We start from the raw sequence: 27,999 nt of genomic DNA on the forward strand, positions 1-27,999 counted from the left end.
TCAGGAGTTCTTGGAGGGGCGGGTCATTTTCCTCCTCACCACCACAGGCTTCTGGCTTCGCAGGATGGCACTGGCCCTGCAGATGGCCGCCATTCGCAGATCGGGGTGGTACCTGTTCTTTGGGATCATGTACCTGATGCTGCTGAGGGTGGCCCGAGCATTCTTGTTCACGGTGGTTCTCACAGAAGTGGCGGGCTTTGCTGACCGGATCTGTCTCATGACCACCACAACCCCTTTGCTATCCGCTGTGGCCTCCACTCCCACAGTCTTGCGGTGAATCAGCCTGTTGTAGCGGAAGGAGTTGCAGGCCTTCATATTATTGGTCTCGGTGCTGTATGTCTGCTTCTTCCTCTTGATCGCGGAACTGCAGCAGTTCTGAACCACCATCCATTGCGCATGGGCGGATATAGCGGCTCCTCACTCTATGGCTGTAGGAGACGGAAAGAGCGCTACTGTTTAAAAAATAATAATTTTTTTATTAGTTAATTTCATTTTTCTCAGTCATAGGGCCTTCCCTCTTCTCCCCCCCCCCCCAGTTCCACCCTCCCTCCTGCATCCCCTCTCTCCTATTCCTAGAATAGGAAAGCCCCGCCTATCCAGACACCACAGCTCATTTATTCATGTGAGGACTGATTTTGACTTCCTCCCCTGTGGCCTGGTAGGGAAGTCCCATCATGGGGAAGCGAATCAAAAGTGATTAAAAAGTCAACATCTTAGTGTACTAAAAGAGGGATTTTGGGAGAGATATATAGATACTTTCTAGGAAACATAGTCCCTGTCAGAGATATCCCCCACTCCTCTAACTAGTGGGCCCACATGAAGCCTAAGATGCCCATCCGACTTATGTTCTTGGGGTCTGTGCGTTGTAATTTCCTTGTTTTTAATGGCTGAGTAGTATGCCGTTGTGTAAATAAACCTCAGTTTCTTTATCCATTCTTCAGTTGAGGGATATCTAGTTTGTTTCCAGTTTCTGGCTATTACAAATAAAGCTGCTATGAACATGGTTGAGCAAATGTCCTTGTTTTGTATGGTGGAGCATCTTTCAGGTGTATGCCCAAGAGTGGTATAGCAGAACTTGAGGTATGGCTATTTTTAGGAGCTATACTTAATGATGTAAGGAATGGTGATGCCACTGGGATTGCATAGGAATCGTACTTGGTTTTTAGAAAGGCATAGAGGGGATAAAATACCATTCTGTCTGAAATCCATTTTAAATTGCTCCAGTCAGAAACAGGTTAAGCAAATATAACAAAATATGAATGAGAATTCAGTCTAGATGTGAAAGTGACTCTTTGCTACACTCTTTTGTCTGTTTTTATTTGTTTAAAATTTTTCATAATACAAACTAGAGCAATAAAAAAGAAATAGAAAATACTTAAAGCAGTGTTTCTCAACCTGTGGGTGATGACCCTTTTGGAGGTTGAATGACCTTTTCACAAGGGTCAACAGGGGCCGCCTAAGACCATCGGGAAACACAGATGTTTCCATTATGATTCATAACAGCAGCAAAATTACAGTTATGAAGGAGCAACAAAAATAATTTTATGGTTGGGAGGGTCAACACAGTATGAGGAACTGTATTAAAGGGTCTCAGCATTAGAAAGGTTGAGAACCACTAGTTTAAAGGAAGAGAAAGAGAGCAGAGAATGCTCTGGTTTATAAGTCTCCTAAGTCTGGTCCTGATGACGACTTATCCCCTATGTAAGCCCCATTTGTCTCCTCTCTCAAATGAACAAAGCCGGTCAACCAAACTCATTCCTCTGTGGTCCCACGAAAGCTGTGCTCATTATAACTGTGTCAGAAGTTGATGCAGTAGCTAGCAATTCTAAACACTAAGTGCTGCCACCAAATAAGATTTGAGTCAGTTCTTAGTCATAGTAGTTCTTCCAGGGAACTACCTGTTCTTTTCAAATGATGCCCACCTCAGCATTACAGTTTGAAGATACTAGGAGGCAGAAGTGTTCGAACCAAAAATAATAAAGCCCGAGGAGAAAATGTTTATGTGAAAACATTTGAGGCAGGGAACTGTCAGGGGCAATCATGTCTGAAATGTGTAAAACCTGATGTGTTTTTCTTTTCTTCCAGACTAGACTACGTAAAGAAGGATAAAACCCAAATAGTAGCATTGTACTCAATCAGGAGACAGAGAACAGGCTGTCCTGAGTTCTCAAGGTCTAAGCTGCTTCTGCAAGTGGGTAAGCACTCGGCAAAATATGTTAATACCATTCATTTGAGCAAATTCCCACTGAGCGCCGCACTGTATTTGTGCAAAATAAATGTTTGCTGAGTTTCCCTCACAGGTCAGGCACTTTGTTTAAATTAATTTTTAAAGTTAGCACACAAAATGGTGCGTTTCATTCTGGTATTTTCATGCACGGATGTCACTGCTGTTTGTTCTTACTCATACTCCACCCCCTCTTGTCTCCTCAACCTTCCCTCCCCCAGCCTGTCTCCCCCACTTCTCCTCCCCTACCCTGTCTCCTACAAGTCATCCCTTCCCCTATCCTGCTGCTCTCCTTCCTCCATACTGCATTGTTCTTTCTTCCCTCTCCATGCCACATGCATTCTATCCATTACTTTGCACTTCCTTGTTCCCTCGTTCCTTAAGATGTCTGCTCTGCTTCTGTATCCCCCTTTCTACTTTTATAGCAATACGGAGCGTTTCATCATCAGTGTTACTGGTGATCCAAACAGAAACCCAGTTCCCTTAAAGTTGACATTCAGCCTGGGAGAGAGAGTCTATAAAACGTGGAAATAATAAAATGGAAGCATGTCAACTGTGCTGACCTCCTAATTGAAAAAAAAAAATAAAGAAAGGAGACTAAAAAGGAGGAGAGTGCTTCTGAAATGGCCACTTCAAACCTCTCTAGGAAGACAGTATTTTAGTGTAATAAGAGAGGGAGATTGGTAGAGATGTGTGGATACTTTCTAAAGGTACTGCTTACTATGCAGTCTCTCTCTCTCCCTCTCTCCATCTCTCTCTCTCTCTCTCTCTCTCTCTCTCTCTCTCTCTCTCTGTGTGTGTGTGTGTGTGTGTGTGTGTCTGTGTAGAGGGAGGTAGGTTAAAAGGAGGGAGGGAGAAAGAGAGGGAGAGAGAACTATTAACCTGTTTCTGGGGTCAAAACCCAGTCTTGAACACAGGCACACTACCGTGAAGTTTTTTTGTTGTGTTGTTGTTGTTGTTGTTTTTTCCTACAGTTGGAAAAAAAAAGTGAGTCTATGTCTTAAGGTGACATAAGTGACAAAAATGAGTCTATGTTTTAATGTGTAGGAAATGAACTTGTGTTATTGTTGAACTGGGCACAGCCATGTCAGAGACCCTCTGCCTCAGACGCATGGAAATGGCAAAGCCTTCTCCCCAGGGTCTCTGTTTTTAGTGCAAGTGTTGACAGTGTGTACAGAAAACATCTACCTTAACTCCCCCCCCCCAGCCCCAAAGAATTGCAAGGAACAGCCTAAAAACTGCTTCTTTACTACAGGACTGTTCCTCCACAAATTATCTAAACCCACCTTCTCATTCAGCTATAAGAAGCCCCTCTTCCTTGTTTACTAGCATTTAACAACCTGCCTCCTTGTTCAGCTGTGTGTAATAGCCCTCCCTCCCTGCTCAACTGTATATAACACTTATGCTGCAGCTTCTCCATAGAGAACCCAGTCCACCTGATCAAAGTTTTTCTGTGTCTGTGTGTCCATGTGTTTGTCATTTATTCATTCTCTTGATAGCCCCTTCAGGTCAGTCCTGAGCCGTGTAATGGGTGGGTCATTGCTGGAATGTTATTATGGTGTGCTGCTGTTCTTTGTCTCTGTATTATCAATGAGGGGACAAGTTCATCGACAGAAATTTGATCACCGAACTTGACAGAGCTTTCTTTTCATGCCTGTTATTGCTTAATAATCTAGGGTAGTAGCATATTCCACAAAGGAGTAGACATAGCAGGTTTAGCAGGAAAATGAGCTAGGTGCACTTAAGAAGTAGTTGGAAGGCAAGTCTGGCCTTCCCAGGTCAGTAGAGGGAGAAGCAGAGCCATATGTGATGCTATTCTTTAAGAACCAGGCTGACTGCTCTACAGAGGACAAAAAGACCTAAAGGAAAAAAACTGAGGTACAAAAACTGCTCTGGATGTCACAGTCAGAGGGTAGCAAGAGCTCTGAGTGACTGAGTTAGGTTACAGTAGTGTCACAGTGGGACACTGTGGGCTTAGGGCTTATTCTTAAAGGAGGAGATGCTGGAATTTTTGGCTTCACTGCACATAGGAGGTGAGGGTAGAAAAAGAATCAAGCAGAAGCCCTGGAAGCCATCTGGGCACAGGCCTGTGCACATGGCTTTTGATGACCTCAGGAAGCCTTGGGAAGAGACTGCTTCTGAGGATGGGAGTGAGGTGAGGAGGGAAGAGTTAATAGTTCTCTTTCAGCTTTGCAAATTTAAATCTTCAGTTAGATAGAGTGGTGTTTGAGATTACAAAGAATTTACTTGATTTATTGTAGGCAAAGGCAAGGGAAACATTTTAAAAAGTTTAACTGATACGTAAAATTTTTACATGCTAATTGCTTAAACTGGGTTAAAACTATCTCTACAAACATTTTATCATTCCAGCATGATAAAACACCCAAATTCCTTCTACTGTTTTAAATTTTTACTTTAAAAATTTTTTCATACGTGAAGTCTTCATTTCCATGATTTGTACTCATCCTTCTGCTTCCAAATTTTCCTGTGTGTTCCCCACTCCCTCTCAAAATCATGATCCGCTTCTTATTATTTTACACACACACACACACACACACACACACACACACACACACACGCACACACTCAGGCATGGTGCTTACTGGATCTATTCAGTGTTGTTCATGTGTAAATGTGTTTAGGGCTGGCCACTTGGGATTGGATAACCTAACAACGAGCTCCTCCCTGGAGAAGACTGATCCTCCCTCTTTCAGCAGCCATTGGATGCTTGGAGCTCTTCCTTTAGTTGGGAGACCTTGTGACGTTTTCCTCTTCCTCATCCACATTGGCATGTCAACTGGTCCTGTCATTAGTCATTTCTTATGTAGGCAACCACATTGATAATATTTCATGAATGTAGCTTCCTTGTCTTGTCTAGAAGACAGTACCCAAAAGCAGGTGCTCTAGTCAACTGGTTCTTGCAGTCTGTCTTGAGTCTTAGGTGTCAGGGCTGGTCTGTAGATGTGTCATTCGGTGCCATGAAGTCAAGATGGAAAAATGGGATGGCAAAGGAGGATCAGGGTAATAGAGAGAGAGGGAGGAAAGAGACATGTAAGACTAAGGATGTTTTAAAAAGCAACAGGGACTCATTATTTTATAAATTTTCTTTTAAATGCACATGTATAACATGTATGTGTGAATATTTATTAGCAATATATATATTCTTAATATAATATATTATATATACTACATATAATATATAAACAATATATAGTGTTAATAGAATATATTAATTATAATATATTATAATTTATTAAATATTATAGACTATATTATCTGATACATACATTATACTTATAATAATATAATATATTATAATAATATATCAATATTACAAATAATCTATTATTTAACATTCTATTGACTCTCTTTGAACTTTATATCATACACTCCAACCCAACTCATCTCCTTGTCCCTCTTACAGGTCCACCACCCTTATAACCACTATCTAAAAACAAAACAAAAGAAAATTTGATTGTGGAAGCTGTAGTGTGTCACGTGCGTCGGACAGTATACACTTTTGTCAAAATCTCTTTGCTTACAAATGTTCATTGCAATGACTCATTAGCCTGGCTTCGGTTACACTGTCAATACTGGATCCTTACTGGGACTCCTCTTTGATATCCTGTTGTTGTCATTTCATAGAGATATTGAAGCTTTGGATCTGTAGGGCCAGCTCCTTCATGCACCCCAGCAGTTCGTCGATGAGGTAGACATTGGGGTGGGTCAACTCAAAACCCTGGATCTCAGCCTGGGTGGTAGCTGAATTGGTCAGCTTCCAGCTCCTCAGCACCCATGCCACCAGGGCCAGCTCTTCCATGCTCAGGCACTCAAGACAGGCCTACTGTGCTGACAAAGAGAGGTAAAGGGCCTGTTCTTTTGAGTGCTGTAGCAGGTGAGGGGCAGGGACAGCTCTCCTGCTCTCATGACCCCCTCCAGCTCTCCTGCCTGCTTTTGGTGGTAAAGGGTGAAGGGGGAAAGGACATCTCTCCTTCGCCCATGCTACAACATAGCAGACAAGTGGCAGGGCCAGCTCACTCATGCCTTTGCCACCAGGGTCAGCTCTACTGTATATATATATAAATTGAGATATGCCATACAAAGCAATAATGCTCTCTTCTCTCCACCCACCCCTAAGAGCCATCGACTATCTAATAAAATCCCCATTACCAAGCATGGGAAACCTCCCTTCAAGCTGTTAGTCAATAGAGTCCAAGAGACCCCTCAAATAATATAGTCCATTGCCATTGTCCTTGGTTGCCTCTCAGAATCTGAAGGAAAGACTGTATTGCTAAAGACACCACATACTTATAACATAGGACTTTGGAAAATCGAGGTAGAGCTGACATAATAGTCTCCTTCCTGAGAACTGTCACAGACACTGTGCAAGCTGCCAGTGGAAAAGAGCAATCAACAGTGCTACTAAACTGAAAAGCCAAAGAACCACACAATGATGGGCCCAGCAAGTAACCCCAATGGGGAGTAGTGGTGCTTTTATATTGGGGGTAACCGCTTAAGACTGCTTGATGGTTTTCTTCCATTTGGCTTTTCTGACCCTCAGGTTCTCAACCACAAAATGTGGAACATGAGGAACTCACAGTATTCTTTTGAAAACCCATGTTAGGTACTGGACTGCTTCTTGTATTCTGATGTCTGATGTATATCAATTCTCTCTCAAAAGCAAAGGCTCAGATTATTAATTTGGAACTACACAATAAAAGCTAGAAACGCCTAAATACAATGACTTAGATGTTTGAAATGTGTTAAGTAACTTTGAAATATAGTCAATTAAAAAAATTTCAAAAGAAACTGATAGCACAAGTTGAGTAGAAATTATCTAAGAGAGGATACGGGAATAAAATACTGAGAATTCAGAACAGCTGAGTGACACAGAGTTAACGGTTCAGAGAGAAGACTTTCTGGACAGAGAATTTAGTCAGAAATTTCAAATTCTTGTACCAGATATACAATTTATTTTCTGTGTTGTAAATTTGAACGGTGAGGTTACAAATGAGTCTCTGAATGATTTCCATATACAAATTCACTTAGAAAACAGACCTACAAGGCAGGTCCTATTATATCATTTTATAGAAGATGGAATTTAGGCTAGCTCAGTGTCTATCTTGCTACACAGATAGCAACTGTGTAACTATGTTTCAGAAAAAAAAAATCTATGCCATTTATGAATTTGCTGAAATAAATTGTAAAAATCTAAAACTTTGTTTTGTGTTTTTAAAAATGTTTTAATGACATACCATACCATTTAAAAATTCCAGCAAGGATACTTACAATATCCTTACATTTAGATGTACCCATGTTTTTTTAAATTGTGTGTATGAATGTTTTTACCTGTGTGTACATGTGTGCACTTTGTATGTACAGTGTCATTGGAGACAGAGGAGGGCATTAGATCCCCTGGAACTGGAGTTACAGATTTTGTGAGCCACTATGTGGGTGCTGGGAATCACACTCTTTCAGGGTCCTCTGAAAGAGCCTCAGGGCTCTTAGCCACTGAGGCATCTGTCCAGTCCCATGTTTTATTTACTTTTATTTTGTGTTTTGTCTGCATGTATGTCTGTGTGAGGGTGTTAAATCCCCCCAGAGATGGACTTACAGACAGTTGTGACCTGCCATATAAGTGCTTGAAATTAAACCTGGGTCCTTTGGAAGAGCTCTTAACTAATTAGCCATCTCTCCGTCTCTTTCTCCCACCTGTTTTTTGTTTGTTTGTTTGTTTGCAAATTTTAAAGTAAGTCCTCAAGTTTGGTAACCTATTAGAATAATTGCAAGGAGTCAAATTATTCAGTAATTAATTTAAACACTAACATGTGCATCTATATGACATGCACATTTCAAAAATAATTTGTCAAGTACTTCTGGCTAATGGTCAAAATACAGTAACAAAATCAGGCATATCATGTGTGTTTATTATAACCACCCCCCAATATGTTGATAACAATTAGATCTCTGTTGTTCAACCTTCCCTTTTCTCCTGTAATGCTAATATGTTCCTCCTTTCGACCATCCATAACAGTCCCCAGTATTGGCTGGCAATCTGTGTGAGCTCTAGGACTGCTCTGATATCAGGTTTGAAATGAAGACTGACAGGTCAATGTCCCTCTCTTGTTCTTGTTTTATTTGTCCACAGACGAGATGGTGGTTGGATCAAATGGTCTCCAAGGCTCTACTGTACTGGAATTTTGTGAAATCTCTGGTAAATGTAGAATATGCTCTTTCATTGTTAATAATAGAGTGTTTGTTGAACTTCAGATTAGAAATGAATGAGTCTGCGGGAGTTCCCAATAGAATTGCATGTCAAAAATGGGGCATGACTTTTTCATTCTTATTCTTGGGGTTATGTGGCTTATGCCAGAGCACAGGCCTTATGTGAATTACCAGCTCCCCAGGGCCCCACTCCATTTGCTGAAATGAATTCTAATCAGAGACTCTTGCTGTGCTGCCTAAGCCTTGTCTGATTACATCAGCAGGGTGGGCTGGGATGCACCATTCAGTTTAGAGTAGTCATTCAACAGTTCAGTGACACAGAGAGGTCACAGGCTTCAAAGAGAATGCTGAATGCAGAGGTGCAGGCCTATGCAGAAGGGCCCGGTTAATGATCATATTTCATAATTGCATGGTATGTGGATTCTCCAAGTCATGGAGTCAGCCTGGCTCTTAAAGGGTTGGCTGGGGATTCAGAGCCTTCACTTTAGTGTGCTTCCCTCATTCTTTAGTCTATTTCAACAATTACCTTTACATTCTAAAATACAAGATAGTTTAGTATGAAAATAATCCTTATCCTGGTGCAGCATATTGCTTAATGACTTCCCAAGTTTTTTTTTTTTTTTTTTTTTTAATCTTTATACCTCCTGAGTGGTGAGGTATTCAGGGAATATCAGAACATCAGAGAGGATGGAAGAACTTGACCTATATCAATCACATGGCTGCTGGGTCCCATCATCCAATGTTTTTTTCCATCATGATTGATCGATCCCTCAGACAGTAGAGGAGACATTTTGAAAAATGGACACTGTTCTTTATCTTTTAAATGAGTGTTTATATTATGTAAATGTACATTTTGTGTGTATGTACTCATCTGCATGGGGGTGCATTCATACTTGAGTGTTTGTGAAGGACAGAGGTTGATTTTGGGTGTCTTCCTACTTTGTTTTTTCAGACACTGTTTCTCACTGAATCCTGAGATAACTGATTCAGCTAGATTATCTGATTACCAAGCTCTAGGAATCTACTTGGCTCCAATGCTTCCTCCTCCCCACCAGTGCTAAGGTTAAAGCTGTGCAAAACACATGAGTTTTATGTGACTGTTGGAGATACCACGTCAGACCCTCATGCTGTGAGTCATGTACCTTACTGACTAGACCTTGGCCTAACACGGTACTCTTTGGGCTCTTATCCTCTGAATTTCATGACATTTAATGGTAACCATTCCTTGTATTCTTGTGCTGCCCTTCACATTGATAACTGTTTTGGTTTTCATTTAGTTTCTCTTTGTATGTTGTGTTTTTGCCAACAGTGTTCTTTTGGATAGTGAAGTTATCATGACCGCAAGAGTGTAGTGAAGGGCAGAGACATGACATAGTAAGATAGTGCATCTGCCTCCGACTAGACCTCCTCTCCCTGAATCTGACATATTGGACTTTATTACATTGTGAATAAGAAATCCCTAGATAAAACCTTTGAAAGCCATAATGTTACATTTCTCCTGAAAATGCTAAATTCTAGCCCAGGCTTTCCTGGGATTTTGCATCAGGCAGTCACACTACATTCAAGCATGAACTCACTAACACAAATGAAGCTGAGCCTTGGTTCCCTAATATTTTAGGACCATGATACCAAAGAGACACAAACTGAGTAGCTAAAGGAATAGAAATTTATTGTCTCACAAGTTGTTTGTAGGGACAGTTCCTCTAAGGCCTAAGAAGGAAAAAAAAATGTATGACAGATGAAGGCCTCTCCCCTTGGCTTGTAGAAGTCAGCCTTGTGTTACTTTATAAATAATCTTTCCAGTATCTGTGTATTTCTAATTATCCAAATTTATAAGGACTTTGGTCATAGACTAAAGCTGCCCTATTCTACTCTGCCTTCATCCTAACTAGTTACATCTGCAATGGTTCTGAATCTAAAGATGGTTGCTGGGGTGTGGACTTCTACCTATCAGTTTTGGAGGGATACATTGCTAATCCCAACACGCATCTTTAAGATGAGTACAAAAATACACTAGCAGTGTTTGAGGAGTGCCTAAGACCTTTAGCTGTTCAACAGGGGTGGGCTACCTTTTTTTTGTTCAGTGTAGTCTGCATCGTTTTCTTTTTCAAGCCCCTCCTTCCATTCCTTCTTACTATAATCATTTCCAACTGTTTTTTCCCCCTAGCCTCCATTATGACTGACTCTCTTGGACTTTGACTGTCTTGTTGATGTGTCCAGAGGGAATTCTAAAGTCTAGGATGAGCTTGTGTAAGCTCCAACCTACACATTTCATGGGAAGAAGTCTAAGAATCAGCACTAGGCAGAGTTTTAAGATTCTGCTTACTCCTGCTGTTTCTGAAAAGCTGAGGTTGACCACATTGGCCCCAAACACTGCTGTAACTGAGGGAGGCCCTGCTGCCTAGAACAGTGGCTGTGAATTCGTTAAAGTTTGGCCACAAGGCAAAGCTTCTGATAGAATGTCCCAGAGAGGTAATGTCAAAACTTGCTGAGAAAAGTTCATAAACATGCCTGAGCATGAGGGGGTGTTATGAACAGCAGCTGCCAGATTCCAAAGAAAGAACAGTCCTGATGGAACAAAAGTTCACAGGGGCAAAGAAAGGAAGGGAAAATAAAACTGATTTTCTTCTTCTTCAGCTTTGTTTTAAATGCATCTGTCTGAAGTTCCTCCAGTCTGTCTTCACTTAGCTACCTCATGCTTGAGATGTGTTCACACCCACCACAACATGGTATGTCCCCTGGAGACTAGGAAATGCTATTTGCAGAGAGAATTAAAGTGACATACGCAGATAGTTCCATACATACTGAGATGTAGCATTTCTTTCTTTCCAAAGAGCACCATAGACTGTAAGCTGGAACATCAAAGGTAGAATTCAAAGACTGGACAGATGCCAATCTGATTTGTTGCTCACACCTGGCACACATCAAGTGGCCAGTCAGAACCTTATTGTTCTTGGGTGGGGAGGGGAAGAAGGTTGAAGTATGTTTTGTTTTTCATGAACACAGGGAGTATCGAGACATTTCATAGACGCATTTTCAAGATAAGAGCCATGAATTAAATACAAATCCCCTGTTCCTACGCTCAGGCTGTTGTTTGAGCAATGAGGTCACTGGACCAGGGAGTCCTTTATTTCAGCCGGTTTCCAGGATCTTGGGATTTGCACACCAGGATCTTGGAATGAGGATAGGCTGTTTGGAAAAGCAAGAGAAACATTTTTAGATGAAGAGATTAAATGGGTGGAGTTAAGTCTGAAGGCTAATCTCTATGCAGGTGGGGTGTGTGTGTGTGTGTGTGTGTGTGTGTGTGTGTGTTGAGATCTTGAGGGCACTAACATGGGCTTGGCTAGCTCAGCTGTTGTTTTGGAAGGCAAAATAACAGCTTTTAATTCCCCAGTGAGCCATCAGCCCCTGTTCCACCTCCACAGTGGTGGAGGTCTTGGGACTCACAGCAGACCACCCACAAAGAAAAGAAATATAAACAACCCCGAGCTTCTCAAGTCCATAGAATTTCTCAGCTCTTAGATTTGGGGAGTTTTTTAGTTTGCTTTTGTGTAGTGCTTGGAACAGACATAGACATCTTAGAAGGAAGGAAGCTAGACCAACATGAAAAACAAAACCTCTAAAAGTAACAGGGGGAAAAAAAAGTAAATTTCAACTTTATGTCTATTTTTTATCATATAGAGTTTTTTTGTTTTTGAAGAGGAAAGCCCTTTGTGTAAAGTAACTTAAATCATGATTCTGACTTGGCCATTCCCATACCTTTAATTTGTGCAATTACCTTTCCTGCTGGAGTCTATTTTCCTCATTATGAAAACAACACTGCCTACACTGGACAGTCCTCACAATTATTTGATCAGTGATACACAAATTTGAAAAACGGAAACATTAGATGAATTGTACTAACACTATTTTATAATTCTGTTGTAGAAGGAAGAGATTTGTTAGTTCCTGGTGATTGTAGATTTGAAAACTGAGATTCAAAATCATGCCCAAGCTACAGATGCATGTTTGAAATCAGTGTAAAGGAAGAGACTGATTTGTTTTATTTCACGATACCACAGCTTTGATGGCTTACAGACAGACGAAACAGCTAAGGGGCAGATCTCAGACTCTGAGGCGGTCAGGACAGAGTAATGGAAACTCCTGCTCACATTGGAAGCCACTACCTGTCTGATATGGGGGTCACGATAAGAGCCACGAGGTATTATAGCCTCTTGTGCCAATTCTCATAGATATCACTTTTTGTACATTTTAGGAGATTTTTTTTGAAAATCGGTGGTCTCTCCATGGCATTCCTAGCCTTGTAGGTCAGAAATCACAATTTCCATTCTAGCTGTGCTTTCTTTGGTGGGCACTTCTGACTGACTCAGGCCCATACCCTACGGAGGAAATCATTGTGCCAAGAATATTAAAGAAGATAATTATAATCCATATGTAGGGACTTTGGAAGAGGAAAAGAGGCACTGTTTAGAAGTCTATTCAGCCTCTCCACAAGCTGAAGACTTTGGAAATTGCTGCTCTGTAGAAGGTCAAACATGGATCAAGAAAAAGTGCTCTACCACAAGCCGTTTCTCTGGGCCAAAGTTTTGAGACTCCACCCCCCACATCCCTTATCAGCATTATTTCTAAAATTTTAAAAATGAAATAACAAAGTATCTGTATTCCAGTTCCGTACAAATCCTGCTTCAATCTGCCCATTCTGTAGACTGAGCACACTCCATTGCAACCATGAAGTCCAAAGCTTTACCCTACCGTTGTGGCAGAATGTGGTGGTTCTGACTCATGATTGTCCACATGCAAGCTGTTCTGGCTAGAGATGCTTAGGCTTCATCTCCTGAAATTCTGATTCTGGAGCTCTGGATGTCTCATGACAGACCAGCTAACATGGTGAAGCACAGCAGTATAATAGAGATACCCCTGCCTCTGCCAGCAGAATAAAAGTATGTGCCACATGACAAGCTATTTTTACTATGTTTGGTCAATGCTGGAAACCACAGTGAAGAATAAACAGCTGGGGCACTGGGATCCAATATATTTGTCCTATATTTTCCGTTGCTCATCCACTCCTCATTTTGGCAGGGTGTATGTTTGTGTTCATATGGCTGCATGTTTGTATGTGTGCTGGCAAGCATGAGTGCCTACACCACAGCCAGAGATCAGCATCAGACATCACTCTCAGTCACTCTCCACCTTGCTTTTAGAGTCAAGGTTTCTCACTAACCTGTTGCTCTCTGATTTGGCTAGCTGGCTAGTCAATGACTCACAGGTATCTCCTTGTCTCCTCTTTCCTAGCACTAAGATGATAAATGCACAACACTGAACTCAGATTTTGTGGGTGCTTAGGATCTTAACTCTGGTCTTTAGGCATGTATGGCAAGTACCTTAAAAACTGAGCCACCTCCTGACCACCTGTTCTTGTTTTATTGTTTTGAGACAAGATCTCTCTATGCAGCCCAAGCTAGCCTTGAATTGCAGTCCAGTTTAGCATTGCAAGTGCTGATGTTGAAGGCATGTGCCACCATGCCTCACAGGAACCTATAGTTCATAATTTGAGTACCCATAATTTTTTCCCAGACAATTATACAGGCGAATTGAAAAGGTTTGACTGTCACCATGCTACGAGGTGGTGAATATAACCCAGCCATCTGGGTGGCTGTTTTCATAATGCAGTGACAACACCAGTTGCAATCAAAAGAGGAAACACAAGTGAAAGCAATTTGGAGGTTGTGTAATGCTTTATAGATAATAGAAGCCTTTGTTCTGAAGGCTCAAAGCATGGACCAGGCATGAACACAGCAGTGTGCCACCCACTGTTGGATGGTTTGGGATGCCAACATGAAGGAGTAAGGGCTTGATTCAAGAACAGAACAGAAGCCCTGGGCTCAACCACTTTTAAAGTTCTTTTCTGTTCAGATACAAGAAAATGTGAAGTGATGTCTAAGGATATCCTTAAGCAAATGGAGAAGGGGAAATTCTCCCAAATAAACCTTTATACTTTTTAAGACAAACTTAAGGTAAACTATTTTTTTTAAACCTGTGCTTTTTAGACAACACCTCACTTCAGTTAAGAAACCAAAACCAAAATCATGGACAGAATTACTTACTAAGCAAAACTCCTGGCCTTCCCGGTGGCTGTGGGCTTTGGCTCTTGCAGAGATATCACACCTGGTCTGTTGAGCAATAAATACCTCAGGCACCATGGATCACATGGGACAGTAACTGGCAAGTCAAGAGAATCAGGAATGAAGTCCTAAAGTGAGGACTTTCTGTCTGTATAGAACGGCAGCTACCCACAAACCAATTATGTTTAAAGCCCATAAAAAAGGAGCAGGAGTGGGGAACGGGAGGCTAAACTGGGCGTGCCTCCCAGGAAAGTATCATTTCCATTGACACATGCTTAGGTAGCTGGGCTCCACCTTCAGTGTTTGCTCCATACTTTGTACTTGTACAACTCATCAGATAATTGCTGCTTTTATTTTCCCACGGGGCAGGCAACATGTCTCACTTGATCTTGCATCCTTAATGGCACGTGGTGCCATTGGGTGGCAAACTGAGCCCACCACAGGGAGAACAATTGAGCACAACAGTATTGATTAGTAAATTCCTTCTGAATCCCAATGTTCTGCCAGAAGGCAGTAGAGGATCTGTGTCCAGCTGGGGACCTTCCAGCACACAGCTTTAGGTGTGGCCATCAGGCATCATTTAAATAAAAGGACCATGAAACCTGGTAGGCAGATCTCAAAGGAGCATCAAGCTCTGTAAAAGCCAAGCTTTCCCCTGGAGCTGGAGGAGTCATCCCAGGCTGGCAACCCCACAAGTCAACCTCCCGTCCCACAGGGTCCCTTCAGTGCACAAACAGGAGCACTTCTAATATGAACGTCAAGCCTTAGTACCAAACAGCATACAGAAATCTTCTACTCTTGGGGAACTCTTTCCAAATGTTCATACAGAAGCCATTTGGCCAGTTCTGGGTCACTAGTGTTGCTGACATATATAGCTGACTGGAATTCTCTGTATGTGTTATGAGAATTTCCTTTCTCAGTGGGTTTGTTTACCCGGTCTCACAGTTTTCTCTTTCTCCTTTTAGCGAGTCATTGTAATTTTCTGCTTGGGTTGGCATTTGGTTTCAGTCTGCTCTAAGGATATTCTGTCCATTGCCAGGATCTTAAGAGCTTTCTTCACAGTCTCCACAGTCAGCCCCGAGTTCTGCCTCAGCTTCAGATCTCCTGGTACTTGCCTGACATCTTTTTAAAGATGCCCTCCACCGGTTCCCCTCTGTCTGCTCCACCGACACATCTGCAGAATTTTCTTCCCCTTATCTGAGATTCATTTGAAGTGAATTAATGTAAATGATGGGAATTTCATCCAGGTATTCAAAAAGGTCTTTTAATTTAGGTTGAAATTTCATCTGTTTATTTTATTTTATTTTTTTTATGTGTATATAGCTCAGATGGGCTAATTTTAAACGTTTAGCCAACTTGCTTCTGTCTCCCAGTGTGGTATCAACAGTGTCAGGTTGAAAGCTTCTTCCAAATGAACCCCCTAATTTTTCCAGTGATTTTAGAAATGATATATTTTCTGTTATTTTTGTTATGACTTTTTTAAAAAAAAGTTTTATTAGACTTTCACTTATTTATTGTGCACACGTGTAGAGGAGGGAGGACAACTTGAAAGAGTCGGCTCCCTTCTTCCTCCGTGTGGGTCCTGGGAGTAGCACTAATGTCATTTGCCATAGCTGCAAGTGCCTTGACCTACTGAGATGTTTGTCTGGCTCCTTGTTTCAGTATTTCTAGTATCTACCCTCACCTCAAAAATATTCAAATATCAATGCCAAAAGGTAAATTTTAAATCCTTAGACAAATCTTGTTGTTTTTATTCCAAGATCTATCTGAATGGCAATTATTGGAATAGGCCAAGAGAATGGGGGACTAGAAGGCTCAGAAGAAAAAACTCTGGGTCCCAAAACTAAAATGTGTCCACACTCTTCTTTATGTTCCATCTGTTCATATGGCTCTATATCAAAATCTAGTATTCAAAGAGACTTGTCAAACGAAAGCAAAGAGGCAGAGCCTCTTCCAGGCCTAGAAGAACGCAGACTGGAGTTGACAGCTCTGCCGCCGTATAGTATGTATGGGGCCCGCTGCTGTCTTTGTTCATATAGCTCTGCGCAAGAGCAGCCAGGCAGCAGCTCATGGTTGTTTAGCAGGGCCTCCTGGCCACCCCAAAGAACACCTTTCTGATCTTGCTGTTGAATTGTTTCAAGCTGAGATCGTGCATCTACAAGACAGAGATGCTCCAAGAAAAGAACAAAAGTGGAGGGGAGGAGCTGGTGGCTCTGTACTCATTCAAATGTTACTTTTTTTTTTTCACGAGTGTTATAGTTGAAAGATATAACCTTATCACTTAAGAATGCAGCGCTTACTGTTGAGCAAGGTGCTCTTTTTGCAGCTCAAGGGAACTTTTGCATGCTACCTTCTGTGCCCCGAGCAGGAGTTTTTATGTGTATTTTTTTTTTTTTGCAAACCTTCACACTAGACTCAAAGTACGTGCTGCTTCAAGTTCCATTCTACACGCGAAGAAGCTGAGATGCAGAAAGTTCAGATGTTAGCCTCAAGAACTACAGCTAATCAGACCAGAAGCTCAAGCCCATGAAACCTGACTTCAGACTGGGTGCTCACAGCCATTGTGCTAGACTGATGTTTTACCGATTTCATATCTACTCCATGATACTGTTACCACTCTGCCTGTGCAGAGGAAGAACTGAGCCGTAGAGGCGTTAATCATAGATCCCGGGTCAAAAACGGAGTCTTTTCAGTTTTCCTGTTATACCTCTGAGGGTAGGTCTGAGCCCTAAGGACTTGAGGTCCAGCCTTTCTTTTCTTATGCCTCCTTTACATTTCTCCACTGTGTAATTCAAGACTCTCTCTTGCTTGTGGAGCTCTTATATCCTTCTCTCTCATTGTTTCAGATGTACCTGTCATGTTTCAAAATACACACTTGTTTTCTGGAAAGTTTATGCCATCATTGTTATACCACATGTTTTGAAACATAAGATATGTCTTTACTTGGGGCTACACTCAATACATGTCAAATACAGGGTCTTCTTCAAGAGTTGCACTAGCCCAGTGTCCTCTTCTTCTCTTCAGCGTACTATGTCTATTTGATATCATCCACATGTTAGTTTAGAGGTAGACCCTCACGTAAATATCCCCTATGGTCCCAATAATGTTGCCCCAGTCTCATGTCCCTGCTTTCAAATATGCTGCAATAAAAGCATTTCTTTTGATAATTTTCTAAACAAGGGTCATGATGCTTAGTCGGTGGTCCTTGAAGAGCAGACTGGGGATTTAGATAATCATTTTATCTAGGATAAAATTAAAGTGGAAAATGTTGGCTTGTTTTGTCCTGGACTATTTGACTCAGGGATGAGTTGGGAACCAATATAGGATATTAAAGCTTGAATAAGAGCCAGAAACAGTGTTTGCTGCTATAGCTTTTATTGTGCTTCACCCGAGCAGTCACTCTGTCTCTGGAGAGCATTGTGGGCAAAAGCCAATGGGAACAGAATAGAGAGCTGTACTAGATAGAGCACTGGCCCAGACATACTACATATGTGTGGCTCAAGCTCAGCAAATCCTTAAATCTCCAGATGGGAGCCACTGCTGCCACAATAATCGAGGAACGTGTCAAAACTGAAGCCATTTGGTCACGTCTCTTGATCATATTTATAATCTGCTAATTTGCCTTGTATTTCATGAGCTTTCCTCATTGTTACAAAGTCTGTTATGCCACGCTTCCCCCATCAAAAAATTTTTCCTAGCCCATGAGTTCGATGGCCTTCCTTTTTCTTCCAGTACTACAGTTACAACTTTTGAAATTGCGGCACAATTCTCAGATAAGCTGCAGTTGTTGTTATTTCATGCTTCACAATGTTTTCGATGTTAGAATGTGTTCTTGCTCTGTTTTCAAGCTCCTAAATTATTTTCTCAACCATGTCCAGGATATTAAGACACTTACCAAGAGCACCCTTCATTTCCCTTGCAGCACTTTTGTTTGTTTGCTTGCTTATTTGTTTGTTTCTTTGGAAGCAGGCAAAGTCTCATGTAGCACAGACTGGCCTCAGTCTCACTCCATAGTTCAGGCTGGCTTTGAGCTGCTGATTCTCCTACCACCACCTCCTGAATGCATGTGTGCATCATTCAAGGTATTAGTATTTATTTTTATTCCCTTTTTAGAGTATTCAAATGTGTGCTTAGACTACCCATTTGTTATTCTGTTTTACCTATTTTTTTGCCACTAAAGTCTCTGAAATACATGAAAAGACCCCACTTAAGGGTTTCTATAAGTTTACAGCTCTAGCAGCTTTTGCTATAAGCTATTGGGTCTAGTCTGTGTGTCTCTAAATTCATCTTCCTATGGTGATATTTCATCTGCAGTCTCAACTGTTTTTATGAGTACAAAATTGTCATTGTTTTCTAAATTGTTGGTCTTTTTTTTTTCTTGTGGTAAATAGAAGAGAGGTGTCTTTCCTGTTCTTTATAGTATTCAACATGGAACCAGAAGTACCCTGGGCACCTTCTGTTGACTAGCATTATTAAATGTGGAGTGATATAAGAAAGAGAAATGAACTTGTTATTCTTTGCTAAACCTAGTAAAAACTCTGTGAGAGGCAGAAAAAACCCAAGGTCCAGGAGGCTGAGGAGTGATAGTATTGAGGAAGAGAAACTTCCAAACTGTCTCACCCATGAGGACACTGGAGTAAGTATGCTAATCAGCAGAATTGATAAATATCAATTAACAAGTGCACACATTTTATAGGAGGCTGTATAAATCAAAAGCTCAATGATATTTTGCAGCGCTAAATGTGTGCATGTGAATTCTTAAAGGAAATTACAACCCTGGACACAGCACCTGATTATTCAGATGCTTATAAATCTGAAAATTGAAAGGGAAACTTATAAATCCTCACCAACAATAGTACAGGCACATCTAATTAATGTGTTTGTTCATTCCTTAGCCCAAGATTTTATGCAGCTGCCTGGAATTTGGCAGAAAGGTTCCAAGATCATGCCAAGAGCGCAGGAGAAGTAGACCTTAACCCAGCTCACTCCAATTTTAACTGTTCAACATGTCTTTCTGAGTGTTAGAGGCAGAGCCAGGACATAAAGACAATGGTTGATGAGAAAAACTCCATCACAGCAAAAACTCAAGTATATAATATGATTTGGATGTTACTTTTTGTGATTTCTGGTGGTGGGTGAAGAAGCAGGCTAGCTAGTACAGAAGGGAGAAAAGTATGCTGGCCTTCATCCATTGCTGTACTCATGATGGGGCAGCCATATTAGCAGGCTGCTTAAGAGAGAAAAAACATCCACTACTTAACAAGAGTTCCACGTGACATGAGGGTCTATGACTGAGAGAAACAGGAAAGCCTGGCATGTTTATATTCAATGGGGAGTGCAGCCATGTAGAAAGGTGGCTGGACAAAAGTACTGCGATCTAATAGCAGTTAATTGGGGAAGGGGAGGTGTTTTATAGTCTGTTTTAGGAAACAAGGGTTCCCATGGCTTACTCAGATGCGAAGGGATTCTTTTGGAACACCCATAAACAGGAAGAGGAAACATAGACAGGCAAATATCTCTTACCTGTATATCTTCTTACCTTAAAGTGTAGGAGCCCACTGAGAGTCGAGGTGAACCACAGAGCATGTAGACAAGTACCCATTCTGAGCATTTGTGGAGTGGATGTTTTTCCCGAGGTTGAAGACAGAACCCACACCTAGGTTTGTTCCAAAGTTTGTTGTTTATTTTAAAAGAGAACTTAAAGGTGTCTGCACTGAGAGTCCAGAGATGCATGTGTGATAGTCAGCTAATATGTGTTCACAGGAAACAATGATTGCATATGCTTTTTTTAAAACAAACAAACAAACAAACAAACAAACACACTCTCCCAGAAAGATCACTTTTAAGTATGTATTACTGTGTATATATGTGTCTCTACAATATGTACTTACTGGGTTTTGTAAAACTGGTTAGAACTATGTGAATTTTGTGCTGCTTCTTTTACTCAACATTTAGTCACATTTATAAATGTAGCCCTTGACAGTTCAACTTTCTCATTAAAATTTTTTTAAAAATGTCATGCATGTACACAACCCCTTGACCATTGGTTCTCAATCTGCATTTCATGACTCTCCCCAAGAATAGCATATTAGATATGCTGGATATCAGATATTTAAATTAGGATTCATGACAGTAACAAAATTATAAGCATGAAGTAGCAGTAAAAAAAAATTATGGTTGGGGGTCGCCACAACCTGAGGATAGGTATTAAAGGATCACAGCATTGGAAAGGTTGAAAATCACTGACCTAGACCCTAAGCTCCAACATATTTCCCTCCCAATTTCACTTCCTTTGTTTAGGTTTGTTTTTGTGTTATGAGGTTTGTGGTTTTGTGATTCTACCACAGTTCATTGCCAAATTATCTCTTCAAAAATTTCACACATTTTTTTTTTAATTTGCCACTCCATCCACTCCTCAATATCTTTTTCTCTTTTCTACTCATCCAACATTAGGACCTCGATTTTTTTTTTTTTTTTAGGATGAGAAAAGGGTTATTATTACATATCTTGAAGACGCAATAACAAAAAATACAACGTTATGCCGTGGAAACAGCAATATAGATTGAAACTACCTGTAAATGCTTACTTAGAAAACCTTAAATCTTTGTTTTTTTAAAGAAGCGTTGAATTTAACACACACAATCAGACACACACGCGATCACATCACACATTTGTAGATTTTTTGAGTCCATTCAAGACCAATTGGTTGCCCAAATACTCATGGATGTATGTTCTTTCACTGGAGCTTTGTCTAATTATCAGAAACCGCACTCTTATAGAAAACTCTCTGTTTCCCAAAAGCAAATGATTGTCAATAGCTTCACAGCTAAAGGTAGGATGTCAAGTTTGACTTGTGCCTACAACCTGGCATTTGGTCTGGCTTGAGCTTTCACGGGTTTTGTACGTGCTGTTTCTAGTACAATGAGATCATATTTGCAGCTACCTATGTGTGTCCAGAAGGCACTGCCTCCTTGTAGTCAATCATCCATAACCTCTACTTTTTCAGCCATGATTTCTGGACCTTGAGAAGAAGGATGCAATATATCAGTTTCATTTAGGACCAAACATTGTGAATTCTCTCATTCTCTGAAACTTAGTCAGTTGTGAGTCACCATCTTGCCATACAGTACAAATCAAAGCTTGTCAGATGTGGGTTGAGAGATGCCTTTATCTATAGGTATAACAAGTCATCAGGAGTCAGTGTAATACTATGTTCATTTAGCAGTATAACTGTAGTATGTGTTCTCTTAGGGCATATGACTGTCTAGTTGTAAGTTCTTGGTCTGAAAATGTTGCCAAGTATGAGTTTCATATTGTTCAGTGGGTCTTAAATGCAACTGGAAAGTGGTTGTTTACTCCAATGACTTCCAGGCCACTACTGCACCAGTGAGCATATCTTGCCAGACTAGTCATTATTGTTGCAGAATTCACACCTGGGTGTAACTGATGATTGCTTTTACCCTCTAGTGGCTTACATAGCACCTTTCAGTGCTATGAAAGCTAAGTCTATGAATACAGCGTCCAGATCCATACTATCTTGATTTCATCAAGTGCTATGGCTTAAGTAGGCAGTGTCTTCAACCATAGTGTCTTATGGTCAAGTTCTAGACAATAAACAAGAGCAATGACAGTAACTTGTGATGTTTGAGTGTTTATGGAAAGTTACCAGCCAACAATCCCCCAAAAGTAATCCATTCCTACTACTGAGATTTTTGTTTGTTAACCTCTGTCTAATAGGGACATTGTTGTCCTCTTATAGGGTAACTTTACTCTCTCTCTCCTCTCTGTCTCTCTCTCTCTCTTTGGAAGTTTTTAGAGTAGAAAGGTTCTATATATCTTTTTTCCAATGGTCTTTAGTGTTATTTATCACACCCTATATTTCCTTTTATATCCCAACATCTGCATCCTCACCCTGACTTAACCCTACTTGTTCCATTATTTCCTTTTAACCTTTTACCACTGTGTTATCTCTCCTCCCTGGAAAGCCTGTCCCCACAGTACCTCAGTGTTTCCTTGACCTCTTGGTATATTCCAAAGGAAACACATATCTGAAGATTCTAACATCCACAGATAAGAGGTATAGCAATGATTCTAGTTACAAAATTTGTATTGTAGTAAAAACAAGCTTAGATGAGTAATATTTGTCCCTAGTCATACAGGTAGTTGAGTGAGAAGGAAGGCTTAAATCTAGACCTGGATAACTTCCATGTACATTTCTATTTCTTAATTTTTCTCCTGTATGTAAAAGTCTTCTATCATTTTAGATATATTTTCTTTGACTTAAGATACTGGATGAATTCTTTTAAGGTTGTATTGTATTGATTAAAAAAAAAACAAAACAAGAATTTATAGTTAAAGACCCAGACTAGATATTTTTTATGTAACAGGATTTTGTGGGATTGGTGATTTAGCACTTACTTAGGAAATATGGACCCCCAGATTTGTGCCCCAGGACTAAAATAAATGTACTTTATTTCTGAATATCACTTAAGATAATGATTCACTGTAACTGAGACAAATGAACAGACTGAGTAATGAATAAGTGCATGATCTTATATTAAGCTATTATAAACATCATTAATGCTTACATTTTGGCCCACAACCAGCCCACTATTTTTTTAGTGTCCTGAAAGTTATTTTTTATTAATTTTTAAAATTAATTACACTTTATTTACTTTGTTCAGCTAGCTATTTTTATGAAAATAATTGTTAATATTTTCAGTATAGTTTTTAAAAAGTATTCACATGCTTAGACTTGTTCTGAAAGTCGGGGACAAAGAAGTAAACAACATTTAGTCACTGTCATTGAGAAACTAAGAGACTAACAGAAAACCATTTAGGGGTACTTTGGACCTAATTGTTTTATTTATTCTTTAACGTTTATTTAGGATTAGCTAAACAAAAATATTTATTACAAGATCAAGAAGTTTAATCATTTCAGAAAGTAGTTGATTACAAGCAAGAACAAGGTGATTAAGACACGGGATGGTTAAGAGAGTGAACTTGTGTTGAAAGGATGAAGGAAAACATCAAGTCTACCCCATTTGAGCCCTTCTCCAGCTGTCCCTCACCACGCAGTTTTACACTGCAGCTTTATCCCTGCTTCCCTACTTTTTTACTAATTTTTTTATATTAATTACAGTTTGTCATTTCCTATTACAGCTGTAGCCCCCTCACAATTCCCTCCCAATCCCGCTCTCCCTCCCTCATCTCCTCCCATGGTCCTCTCCAAGTCCACTGATAGAGGAGGTCCTCCTCCTCTTCCATCTGACCCCAGCTTATCAGGTCACATCAGGACTGGCTGCACTGTCCTCCTCTGTGGCCTGGCAAGGCTGCTCCCTCTCAGGCGAGGTGATCAAAGAGTTCATGTCAGAGACAGTCTCTGTTCCCATTACTAGGGAAACCACTTGGAGAGTAGGCTGCCATGGGCTACATCTGAGCAGGAGTTCTCGGTTATCTCCATGCATGATCCTTGGTTGGAGTATCAGTCTCTGAAAAGACCACTGTGCCCAGATTTTTTGGTTCTGTTGCTCTCCTTGTGGAACTCCTGTCCTCTCCAAGTCTTACTATCTCCCTCTTCTTTCATAAGATTCCCTGCACTCTGCCCAATGTTTGGTTATGAGTCTCTGCATCTGCTTTGATAGACTGCTGGGTAGAGTCTTTCAGAGGCCCTCTGTGGTAGGCTCCTGTCCTGTTTCCTGTTTTCTCCTTCTTCCAGTGTCCATCCCATTAGCCTTTCTGAGTGAGGAATGATCATCTTACCCAGGTCCTCCTTCTTGATTAGCTTCTTTTGGTGTACAGATTTTTGTATGATTTTCCTATATTATATGTTTAATATCCACTTATAAGTGAGTATATACTGTGTGTGTCTTTCTGCTTTTGGGATACCTCACTCAGGATGATCTTTTCTAGATCCCATCATTTGCCTGAAAATTTCATGATCTCCTTGTTTTTAATTACTGAGTAGTATTCCATTGTGTAAATGTATCACAATGTCTGTATCCCTTCCACCATTGAAGGACATCTAGGTTGTTTCCAAGTTTCGAATAAAGCTGCTATGAACATAGTTGAGCAAATGTCCTTGTTAGGTACTTGAGTGTATTTTGTATATATGTCTAGAAGTGGTATAGCTGGATCTTGAGGAAGTGCTATTCCTAGTTGTCTGAGAAAGCGCCAGATTGATTTCCAAAGTGGTTGTACAAGTTTACATTCCCACCAGCTATGGAGGAGTGTTTCCCTTTTACTAAATCCTTTCCAGAATGCATTGTCACTTGAGTTTTTTATCTTAGCCATTCTGATGGGTGTAAGGTGAAAGCTCAGGGTTGTTTTGATTTCCATTTTTCTGATGACTAAGGACATTGAACACTTTTTAAGTGTTTCTTTTCTTTCTATATTCCACTACAGAGAATTCTGTTTAACTCTGCACCCCATTTTTAAATTAGATTACTTGATTTGTTGCTTTTTAACTTCTTGAGTTCTTTATATAGTCTGGATATTAGCCCTCTGTCAGATAAAGGGTTGGTGAAGATCCTTTTCCAGTCTGTAGGCTGTCATTTTGTTCTGACGACAATATCCTTTGCCTTACAGAAGCTTTTCAGTTTCATGAGGTCCCATTTATTGATTGTTGCTCTTAGAGCCTGTACTGAGCCTGATGGTGTTCTGTTCAGGAAGTTGTCTCCTGTGCCAATGAGTTCCAGTCTCTTCCCCACTTTTTCTTCTAATCTATTTAGAGTATCTGTTTTTATGTTGAGGTTTTCTATCCACTTGGACTTTAGTTTTGTGCAGGGTGATAAATATGGATCTATTTTCATTTTTCTGTATGTAGACATCTAGTTGGACCAGCACCATTTGTTGAAGGTACTGTCTTTTTTTTTTTTCCATTGAATGATGTGGCTTCTTTGTCAAAAATCAAACATCCATAGGTGTTTGTGTTTATTTCTGGGTCTTCTATTTTATTCCATTGATCCAGCATTTGGTTTCTATTCCAGCACCATGCAGTTTTTATTACTATTGTTCTGTAGTACAGCTTTGTATCAGGGATGGAGATACCTCCAGATGATCTGTTGTTGTACATGATCATTTTGGCAATTCTGGGTTTTTTGTTTTCCCATATGAAGTTGAGAATTATTCTTTCAAGTTCTGTAAAGAATTGTGTTGGTATTTTTATGGGAACTGCATTAAATCTGTAGATTTCTTTTGGCAGGATGGCCATTTTCACTGTGTTAATCCTACCGATCCATGAGCACGGGAGATCTTTCCATCTTCTGATATCTTCTTCAATTTCTTTCTTCAGAGGCTTGAAGTTTTTGCAAACATGCTTGGTTAGTGTCATACCAAGGTACTTTATGTTATTAGTGGCTATTGTGAAAGGTGTTTCCCTAATTTCTTTCTCTGCTCTTTTGTTTTTGCTATACAGGAAGGCTTCTGATTTTTTTTTTTTTTTTTTTTTTTTTTTTAGTTAATTTTGTGTCCGGCCACTTTGCTGAAGGTGTTTATCAACTGAAGGAGTTCTCTGGTTGAATTTTTGGGGTTGCTCATGTATACTATGATATCATCTGGAAATAGTGATATTTTGACTTCTTCCTTCCTGATTTGTATCCCCTTGATCTCCTTTAGTTGTCTTATTGCTCTAGCTAAGTCTTCAAGTACTATGTTGAAGAGATATGGAGAGAGTGCTGCCCCCCTATTTTTAATACAGTGTTTATGGTTGCTTAATTTTATTTTGAGAGAATTTGAACTGTTATTTATTTCATTTGTTACAGTTTGAGAACTTTGACTTCTTGAAAGTTTTCTACCCCTAATCACAGAATTCATTTTATATTGCTTGTGTTACTTATATTGCTTATATTGCTTATATTACTAAAATTAAATACTCGGTATTTTGCTTTTAGAAAGCAAACAATAAAAATTGAGGATTGTTTTCTTGATTCAGCATTAAAACTAAATGACAAATGGAAAATAGGATTTCTTTCTTTCTTTTTTTTAATCTATTAGGCATTTCCTAGAAGTACTTTCAGGAAAAGTGTCTAGAAACCAGCTGAACATGACAAAAATACATCATGTACGTATAAGAAAAGGTCATAATAAAACCAGTTGTTAATGTATAATGAATATGTACTAATAAAGCACTTAAAATTGAATATCCAGACAGTATTAGTGTATCATTATTCACTATAAAGACCATGATAAAGCTGTCAACTGCAAGCCTTAACATGCTGAAAGAGCTGTGAGTTTGCACAGGTCAGACTGTGGATGTAGGCAGCAGGTTCATCCTCTGTGTAACTGGATCTCTGTGTAACGAGGAGGACTATGCAATCCAGTGCCAGGCAATTTTAACACACTTTACTGATGCCACAACATTTAGCACACATCTTGCTGTATGCTGCCTAGACACACATCCTAAAAGATAAGCACCCATCCAAGTCTTCTACACAGAGTCATACTTATACATCAAATAAACTAGCTGTTTCCATTTTGAAAGGAGCAGGTGTGGTAGAGACCACCTATTTGTTTCTGATAGCTCACTGGGAATAGAACATGGTACAGAGATCATATCTTAATTTTATCCTATAACAAATATCAAAGATAACCAACTAATAGGGAAGAGGCTTTTCCTCACACTGTACATGGTCAGATGGCCCTGCTGCTTTGGGACCATGGTGGCACACTATGCTGGGATTACATGAAGGATCAAAATGGACTTTCTGGCTCGGGGTCCCACAATCCTCTTCAAGGTCATGACACTGATGGCCTGAAAGCTCCTTACTTGGCTCTGCCTCTTAAAAGTTCCATCACCTCTGAAGCAAGCACTCTGGAGACCAGACCGTTGACACATGGCCTTAGAGGAACTTTAAAGATCCAATGTGTGCCTTTACAAGAATCAGATGAGTGGATTTGTTTCCAAGAGAAGAGACGACACCATAAAGTCAGCTCTACGGGAATCCAGTTTGCAGTGAGTTCTCAGAGAGGCAGCTATGCGTGAAATGACAAGCACACAAATGCACACACAGACCTGAGTGCCCAGCAGCCTAATACAGTTTAAGGCTGACAGGACTTACAGTATGCAACAGAACTCAAACTTAGTGCACAGTGTCTGCTTATCGTGTGCAAGGCCGGGCATCCAATCCCCAACAATGTGGGATGTACATACATTAAAGACTATATCCAATCAAAATCATTGTATAAAGACAATGTTTAACCTGCAAGAAAGAGATTGAAGCTTTAAGGATGCAAATATTATTATGATAACACCTAAGAAATAATTAGAGAAAGACACAAGGATTTCTTCAGAGGAAGCCAGAACAGAGTACTGGGAAGGTCATAACAGCACAGCTGCCCATTCTGGCTGGAGGACCTACCCAGGATGCAGTGCTGACCAATGCCGAGCAGCCCCGTGCCAATTCTCTCCTCTGGCTGCACTGTTCCCAT

The 27,999-nt window shown here is 40.3% G+C and overlaps 1 protein-coding gene across 1 annotated transcript; it reads right to left on the minus strand.

The window, feature by feature from the left end:
* LOC110564164 (large ribosomal subunit protein eL28-like) lies at positions 1-27,999 on the minus strand. The gene is made up of 2 exons (XM_060370105.1): positions 27,930-27,999; positions 1-413 (listed from the first exon to the last, which is right to left on the minus strand). Exons 1-2 carry the CDS (start codon positions 27,997-27,999, stop codon positions 1-3), a joined length of 483 nt encoding a protein of 160 aa, XP_060226088.1.

Source organism: Meriones unguiculatus, chromosome 17 (genome assembly GCF_030254825.1).
Source record: "Meriones unguiculatus strain TT.TT164.6M chromosome 17, Bangor_MerUng_6.1, whole genome shotgun sequence".
NCBI classification, from domain to species: Eukaryota; Metazoa; Chordata; class Mammalia; order Rodentia; family Muridae; genus Meriones; species Meriones unguiculatus.

Coding starts and splice junctions, on each gene's coding strand:
- LOC110564164 (XM_060370105.1), bottom strand. CDS start 27,999: ATGGGAACAGTGCAGCCAGAGGAGAGAATTGGCACGGGGCTGCTCGGC. Junction 414..27,929: donor TGGTCAGCACTGCATCCTGG/GTAGGTCCTCCA, acceptor TAGAGTGAGGAG/CCGCTATATCCGCCCATGCG.